The sequence below is a fragment of the Drosophila ficusphila genome, unplaced genomic scaffold (genome assembly GCF_018152265.1).
Source record: "Drosophila ficusphila isolate 14025-0441.05 unplaced genomic scaffold, ASM1815226v1 contig_414, whole genome shotgun sequence".
Taxonomy (NCBI): Eukaryota; Metazoa; Arthropoda; class Insecta; order Diptera; family Drosophilidae; genus Drosophila; species Drosophila ficusphila.
This window is the reverse complement of record NW_025064328.1, coordinates 4,076,916-4,085,531: the sequence shown is the minus strand read 5'-3', so window position 1 is coordinate 4,085,531 and position 8,616 is coordinate 4,076,916. Positions and strand designations below refer to the sequence as shown.

The following is an 8,616-nucleotide window of genomic DNA, read 5'->3' as shown; positions in this document are numbered from 1 at the left end:
GGCGGCTCTGTTTGTCATTTGAATACCTAATGAATAAATCGCTGGGACAAAAGCAGGGAGTCCAATGGCGTTAAATTAGAAATGGATGGGTAGCTAAGTTTAAAATCAGCCAGCCGAGTCAGAGAAACCCCAAAAGAGAGATAAATTTATAATAGAAACTTTTACACAAAAAGAAAAAAAGGAAAAGAAAAAGAAAACGCAAACACAAACCGCCACCATTCAATACTTATTAATTTGCCCGGCTGCAATTGGCAATCCCAATTTGCCTCTAGCTTCGGTGAAGCGTGAACGAAAACAAAACAAAAACCCAATTTATGGCCAAATGCAGCCAATTTCAAACCGCTTTAAAGCCAACAAAAAGTGCAGGACGAAGGGGCGGTAAGCAAAAAACCGGTTGGTCAATATTAGCCGAATCGGATGCACTTTAATCGGGGCGTATGAGTAATACAGTAGTAATCCATTCATTGTTTTGTATTTATGAGCTTAGAATGGAAAATCTAAGTTTAATATATATTTGATTATCTCTGAGGGTTAGTCGATTACGACTATGAACTTTATTGTAATGCAATAAACACAAGAGTGATGATAACATATAAAGTTGTATAATTTGCCGTCAGCTTCCAACTTTTACTTAAACTCTTTATTCTTTTTTTCTGAACCGCAGAACAGACGACTGACCACAAATAAAAAGCAAAGGCAAGTCCGTCATGTCTGAAATGTTACCAAATTCTCACCCAGTTGTTAGGACAGGTGTAGAAAAAGTGCTAATAGGTCGCCGAAACAACGAATACGTATAGTATCTTCCCAAATTCTTGCATCATCATCATGCAGTGTCCAGAGTTCCCTGCACATCAGCTTCAAAGATAATAAATTGAATAAGTAAGAGGAAAGAAGAAGAAGCAGAACTCCTATATAAATAGACGCCTGAATATCAAATTGCGACACAATTCCAGTTTCGCGGGGCATTACAAGCCGCAGACAGTGGACGGCAGACCGCGGATTCCGATTCCCCTCGGCAGAATTCAAGTTTAAGCCCGGCTCAAACCACTCGACCACTCAGTTCCAAGCGAAATCGCGACGCGACAACAACGGACCACGGCTCAAACGAAACAAAATAAAAATAAATAAAAACAACAGCAAAGCATCTAGGAAAGGTACAACAAAGAGCGGAAAGCTAGAGCTTTGTTAATTAATCAGAAGCGTTCGAATTCGCATGTGAAAGCCCCGCAATTATGCTCGGCCGCTCCCCATTAAAGTGCGAGGAAGAATTCTTCGGGACGCGACTCGCATACGAAAGCGATTCTCTGGAATTGATTTCGATTTTGGATTCTGTTTTCTAGGTGCGCAAAATGTTCGTCTTACTGGGAGTTCTCTGCCTGCTGCAGACGGTTAACTTGGTGCCAGCTCAGGTGAGTCCTGCGGATTCCGGTTCCCGAATTTAATTAAAGTACTCACCGACTGACACCTGCCACCGGAGTCAAGTCATAGTTGGCTAAGACCTGCCTTTCTGGCCAAGAGCGATTCGAAAATATTTTAATTACTTTGCTCGCTGGCTGCTTTATACATTATTCGTTTATTCGGTTAGCAAACTCCGGTAAACCCAATTTCGGAGCATTAAAAATTGTAAACGCAGCTGTGAGTCAGACATTCCATCAGTCAGATTAATTTCTCGGTTTCTCGGCTCTAATTGAATTATTCATCAACTTGATTAATAGATCAATCGATGAATTGCATTTCCTGTCGCTTAAGCAGGGAAAGAAATGAGTTAATGTTATACAATGATTTTTTCAATGGAAAAGATATGCCAGATATGCAAAGTTGTCTTTGTCTTTTTTTCAAAACAATACATTTTTAAATAATAGAAACTTTTCCTTTTTATTTTTATTATTTTCTTTTTTTTGTTTGTATGGTCAATTTTACTTTGAGTTGAGTGCTGGCCCCCAGATAATCAAAATCTGCATTAGAACTGCTGGCCATCCGCAGCGCGAAAATCAATGTCATTGTCGATAATTTTATTTTGCGGTTTGAGGCCGCAAATTAACGAAAACGTCGAGAGTGCAACATTCGATTTTGGCGGGAGGGAATGGTGAACTTTGTGCCGGCCCAAAACATTGCACAATGTCCGGTAATGAAGAACTTTAGTGCGCGATTTCGCAACACGACGTGCCTTTAATTGCAGGTCAAGGCGAATGCTCGCTGGGTTTCCTTACCTGACTGCCCGAATGCCCGAATGGCAATTACATGGCACACTCAGCACTCAACACCACTTGCTTATCATTAATCTTGGCTTCACGAGCCGCGACCAACTATTATACATCATTTTAATAACTACTGTTGGTCTAGAGTTTGCCGCCTTAGTGGCTGCCTTGAACTTTGACGACCTGGGCTAACTAATATCAATTTAATTGCATTTTTCACCACCGATTACTCATACGCAGTGTTGCACACAAGTTGCACGAGAGCTAAAGTTTGCTATCGGTAATTCATGGGAACCAAAGCTTAGGTGTCGAAAGGCCATGCAATATTTTGTTTTAAATACATTTCCTCGTTTAAAATTCAAATTTATCTTCCCAATCTGAACTCGGTTTTGTAAGCAAAAAGAAATTTTAAGAGTATGACAAATCTGTTTACGTAGTAATATGCAAAATATTTTTAAAAGAAAAACCGATTATAAATATGAATATTTTCTTTTTGTTGTGTGATATGAATGGGTGAAACATCATTGTAATTTTAAACTAAGACCTCAGGCAGCTTAAGCATGATTTTGTCACACATCTTACCTGAAAACACTTTTGCCGAGATACTATTTTCAATCTTTTCTATCGTTTTCTTTTTATGGGAGTTTTCTTTACAGACTGGCTATGCCTGTTCGTGGCTTGAGGGCTACAAGAAATTAGATTTTAATCAACGCATGCATGAAATTTGCATTTACCACCCAAATAGAAAACCCCAAATAATTTTTTTTGTTTATTTTTCTGTGCGGGTCGTGGGAATTGAAATTAAGAGCGCACGTAAAAAGTCCTGAGAAGGGATTGCGGCCAGCCAATGAAGGTTACAATTCAGGACAGCCATTGCCCAGAAATTCATGCAAATTACTGGCCATTCATTCCAATTCGCAGGTTCAACCGAGAAATCCTTTCAGTTCTCTTTCTTTCTTTTTTGGGGTCATGACCCAAGCTTATGAATTTTGAAAACTCCTGGCGGCAATCTTTAATCTCCCCGTGGGGCATTAAATAAGCTTTACACAATTGTGGAACTTCACCATCAACTTAAATTAGCCAAACACAATTGTGGCACATTACTGTCAACCCAGAAGAGTCATATTGCGATTGTTATCAGGGAAATGTATGTTCTGCAAATACAGTGAATGAAAACACTTTCCGGATGAAAGTTGTGGACATGTAAAACATTTCAATTGTTCCAGGCAAATATTTAACAAAAGCAAACGAAAGTTCTGCCCATTGTTTGGTTAAATAAATCTACCCAATTTTATATATGTACAACTTGTTATAAATTTATAGTTTGCAAAGCGTTAAAATAATTAAATTATTTAGTTTATTATCATCTAATTTGCCAGTTAAAGGAACACAAAAACTTTTTGTTAGTGAACAAAAGAGCGCGATATAACATGCATAAAACAAGGTTTTGTTTTTCAACCAAACTTTTAACTTCTGACATGAGTAGGGATATATGTTCGGAACTGTGAATTGTAGTTATGAGTATTTTTTTTTTATCACTTAAAAATTAAACTGTTAAAAGGAAAACAGAAACCAGAACTTTGACGCCACTTTCAGGGTTTAAATAGTTATTATTAATAACAACTACTTACATAGTTATGTGTGCAATTTCCATAAAATTATTAAAACCCGACAACCTTTAAACGACTTTTAAACTTCAGAGACTCTTGCAACTTTTCGGTTTTAATATGATTTCATTATATTTGTCACAAGTTTTCAGTGTCAGTACAAAAGTTTACAGTCGAAAGAGCAACCAAGTTTTCTTTATAAAAACTCACCTATATATTCTCAAGACTTCACTTTTATCGTGAGTTACGAGAACATATAAACAAGTTGTATAGATTTTAATTAAGATACTTTTAAATATAGGTTAACGTGAGAGTTTTTGAATAGCTAATGCAATTATTTACGTAAGTTCATTCTAAACAAACAGAAGCTTAAGCAGGAATAAAAAAAATTACAAAAGTAAATACTCAACATAAATAATAAAATTGAACATTTCAGTTTAATTTTTTTAATATTGAAGAAGACATTTTAAAGACCTATTATAGTTTCATTTAAAAAATACATTTTCCTCTGTGCTCTTGGTTTGCACAGCTGAAAGTTCCTATCATTATTTTTACACTAATTAATATTTACAACTCCGGAGCTGGAGTGCTTGTTCTCCTAAGATAACAACGATACCCTATATGTCCACTCCATAGATGGATACCTCAAGGTGAGCAGTTTCTGGTTCTGAGTTCTCAGTTTCTGATTCGTTTTTCCTTTGGAGCCTCCGGCAGTGAATTACCACAAATTCCTGACCAATGCCACCTTCTGTGACAATGGCCTCTGCCAGTCCGTCGCTCAGATCCTCAACATGTATACCCGTAATCCGGTAGTTATCACTGGCATTCTGTTGGAGATTCCCAAGGAGATTAAGCAATTTGCACCCCAAGTACTCGATATAAATCTCACCTGTGAGCCGTAGATGAGATCTCCGCCCGGGGACCCCGGCTTTAGGTAAACATCTTCGGTGTACAGCAGGCTGGCATATTTGCCGACATGTCCCCAGGTGACCGAGGCCGCGTCGCCAAGTAACACCTGCCCAGGTGGCACCACCAATTGGAGCAGCAGCAGCGGCGGCAACCACAGCAGCCACATCCGAATCATCAGTGGCAGCCATTCCCATTCCCACTGCCTCGCACTTGTCAACATGACAACATGTGTCTGTCTGTCTTTCTGTTTGTCCGACAGTCTGTCTCTCTGTTTCTCTGTCGATTTTCCCTGCCTTTCCCTGCAAACTTGTGCTGTGATTCTGATTCTGGTTCCGATTCTGGGCCTTCAGCTTTTCCACCTTCTCCTCCTCCTTTTCCTCTAGTCGGCGTGTGAAACTCAAATGAGCTGCCGTCAGGAGGCCAAGTTAAATATTGTCGTTGTGTCTGCCTGGAAAAACTCTTATCGGCGACAGGTGTGCTACACTCTCTCGCTCGCTCTCTTTTGGCCAGGGTCATTTGCAATATTGTCACACTTTTGGTACCCTAACTTCTGGGGAAAAACCCTTAAAATCATAAACAAAAGGAAGCAATAGGACTAAAGAACAAATTAACTATTAAATATTAATTATTAATTATCTATTAACAATTAACTATTAAGCACTTCTGTAGGAAAAAGTTTCACAAACAATATTGTTATGAGTATAACCACAGGGAAATAAAAACCATTACATATTTTAAAATTTGCTTACATATTAGAATTAAAGATAGAGAACTCACAGGCCATTAAACAACTAAATAAACTCCACCACATTTGTTTGTTTGGGTTTGTTGAGCTAGCTGTTACCTGTCACAATTATTGATAACTTCTTTGTAGCTCGCTCGCTGCTCTCATTACCAGCGTTCCACTATCTGTTATCTGGTTAAACAACACTCTCGCTCTCGCTATCATTAAATCGATGTTATTCTTACGGGCTTATCTTTAGTTCGTAACATTTTAATTTTTTTCATTCTTGGATAAACGAACTGTGCAAATATTTATCATCAACATTTCCAAAGCAAGTGAATGTCTGCGCAAGAAAACTTTCGACCTTCAGCGATTTGAGCCGTTGAGAAATTCCGCTTAAATTGATTAACACAGAGCAACACACAATATGTATACAAACTTAGTTAAGCGGGCACAAAGGGTGTTAGCCTATTTTTTTTTTCTTTTTGATTTTCCTGGCCAGGCTAAAGTTGGGCCGCAACTTTACAACTATTAGTGAAACAGGGCGGACAGAACATCTTGCGCCGAAAAGTTTTCAGGAGGCAAAATCCGAAGGTCTTGGCCAACTTTGAATAGCATTAAGTATACGCAACGTGAACAAAACTTTTTGGCTAAACCCTCTCAAATTTCCCCATTGCCATTCCCATCATTACCTTTAGCTGATTACGCTGCGCGATGGCAAGGTGGGCGTGAACTTCGCCGGATTCCACGCGGATGCGGGACTCGGCGGACTCCTCACGGGAAATTCTGCCCACGGCGGACTCAGCGCCTCGGCGGGAACTCCTTGGGGAGCGAGGGCAGCTGCCGGACTCGGTGGCAATCTGGATGGTAAGAGCAAGAGGTTCTTGGCCTAATTGATTCGATTACACACACGGTAAACCTCGTTTTTCTCAACAGGACGAGCCGCTGGCGTTGGTTACGCCGCTGCCCAAGCAAATCCTTCCGTGGGAGCAAGTGCCCTTCTGGGTGGAAGTGCCGGTGAACATGGTTACATTGGTGCCGAGGCCCACAGTCCGGGTCGCAAGGCTATCTCCTCTTCTCAGCACACCGTTCAACCAGCATATCCTGAAGATCCTGCTCCTGCTCTTCCGAATCCTGAAGCTCCGCAGCCAACCGCCAGCAGTCACATCCAGAAGGTCAAGCCGCCGAAGAAGTACACGCTGATCAAACAAAATGTGAGTAACTATAATTGATAATCTTATATGCTTTATTAAATGCGGTTAATATTTAAAAGGTTTAAAACAAGATTTTACCAATATCATATCCATTAATCATAAATAATTGTCAGGTATTGGATATCTTAACTCTATAAATATAAATTGTTTCGGGCATCATTTTCTGTTTCATTCTCCTACAAATCTTTAAAGATACTTTTTACTTAATATCTAAACTTCCATTGAAGAAATCTCTTATTTTGAAGAAATATAAAGCAAACCTTAGACACGTTTTTGCTAATCAAATTCCTTTTAAAATACCGAATTGGGAAGAGCTTTTAAATTTTCTAGGAATATCCATTTAATCTTTATGCTCCCAGAAAAGAAATTAAAAATATCTTACCTTGTTTGCTTTACGTTTACGAGACTTTTTACATCCGTCTGGTAGCTGTCAAAAATTGAAAGCATCTTTAAAAGTGTGGCAATCGAAAACTTCGCAGAATATTTACCAGGTTTCGGAAAGTATTAAAAGTGTTTTGCCTAAAAGTCGTAGCCATTACTTTGAGTCAGAAAGTCCTTAAAAAGATTTTCCAAAACTTTAACGTTGCCTCGTTTCGAGAAAAGTTTTGCCGTAAAATTAGCGGGAAATGGAGGCTGAAATGGCTTTTCAATTGCGCAATTGCTGGCAATAAATCGCCAACTAGTATTTAACTAGGACGTGCGGTTAACTATTGATCAATGCCCTCGTGTCGGCGAGCCAACAACAAGCAATCAATCCACCCATCCGCCAATCCATTGATGTTTTAGCCGGACCGCAGCGAAATCATTGAAAATCATGTTAAAGCGGCCGCAGATGTCGATGCGGTGGATAAACACCCGCCCCCGGCTGCCCCGCCCACTTCGCAATTGATAATTGTCAAGCGACCACGCCTACATGCAAAGCGTCAGCGGCAACGTGTCGTATACGTGATGCAGCAACAGCCGCAGCAGCAGCAGCAACAATAACAACAACAAGAAATTCCGGACGTGGAAGCCCAAAAGGACGAGCCGCATTCATCCGTCGAGGTAACACCAAATGCGGTGTGGACACAGATACAGATACAGATACAAATACAAATACATACACAGATACACAGGGCAGCGGGCCAGCACACAGATACACACAAGCACACGCACTGGCACATTTAAACGTAAACAAATTGTTGGCTTTTTGGTGGCGCCGGATACCAAACTTTCGCTTTGAGGCCGTAATTTTATTTGAAAACATTTGCGGACAATGTGGGCGGATGCGAAAAAAAAGAAGGAGGAGAAGGGACAGTCAGCTGCTGCTACCGTAGCATTATTATTTCTGTGAAATAATTTTAATACAATTTTAATTTATCCCCCCGCTTCCCCTTGCATGTGATGCCTTCTCCCCCCGAAAAGTAATTTCGGTAACTTATGAATATCCCACCATCCACAGGTGCCGCTGAAGAGTAATGCCAAGGTGGTCCACGCCCACAAGGTGAAGACCGTCCAGCGACAGGCCGTGAACAACCGCTTCGTGGCACCTCAGGCCCAAGGACCCGTGGGTCTGGCCCTCGATGTAAGTTTCAACCAGGCAACTTAAGAAAAATATTAATGATTCAAATAAAACGAAAAACAGTTCTTAGCTGACCTTGCTTATAAATAAAACAAATTTATAATAATTCACTAATATATATATTTTTTTAATTTTCTAATAGATTCCCATTGGCATTCTGCGATCCTTGCAACAATCCTTGACCAATCTGGCCAATGGTGGACCGCCACCACCGCCTGCTGCTGCTCAGGACCATGTTCATTAGGCTCAAAATAATACTAGAGATTTAGATTCGCTATTTTTAAGAACCCCTTAAACACACAGAATAAAATAAATAAAGCATTTACGCAGAAAGCAAGGAATTAATACATACAATTAATACAAAAATAAAAATTATAAATAAATCAGTTACGTTTTATTATTT

General features: G+C 39.7%; 2 protein-coding genes across 2 annotated transcripts; one reads left to right on the top strand and one right to left on the bottom strand.

Annotated features, from left to right (window-relative positions):
• Positions 1–962: 962 nt before the first annotated feature.
• Positions 963–8,554, top strand: LOC108087739 (protein bassoon). Its single transcript, XM_017185260.1, is given in 7 exon segments — positions 963–1,154; positions 1,341–1,409; positions 6,137–6,305; positions 6,375–6,652; positions 7,439–7,690; positions 8,094–8,216; positions 8,356–8,554. Coding segments are annotated over 6 exon segments (984 nt in total). The 5' UTR covers positions 963–1,154; positions 1,341–1,349; the 3' UTR covers positions 8,458–8,554.
• Positions 3,912–5,135, bottom strand: LOC108087737. The gene is made up of 2 exons (XM_017185259.2): positions 4,695–5,135; positions 3,912–4,632 (listed from the first exon to the last, which is right to left on the bottom strand). Exons 1-2 carry the CDS (start codon positions 4,932–4,934, stop codon positions 4,423–4,425), a joined length of 450 nt encoding a protein of 149 aa, XP_017040748.1. The 5' UTR covers positions 4,935–5,135; the 3' UTR covers positions 3,912–4,422.
• Positions 8,555–8,616: the final 62 nt, after the last annotated feature.

Bases quoted from the DNA above. Each gene is read 5' to 3' on its own strand.
- LOC108087737 (XM_017185259.2), bottom strand. From the start codon at position 4,934: ATGTTGACAAGTGCGAGGCAGTGGGAATGGGAATGGCTGCCACTGATG. The intron at 4,633-4,694 runs GTGAGATTTATA...AATCTCCAACAG, and splicing joins ATCTCATCTACGGCTCACAG to AATGCCAGTGATAACTACCG.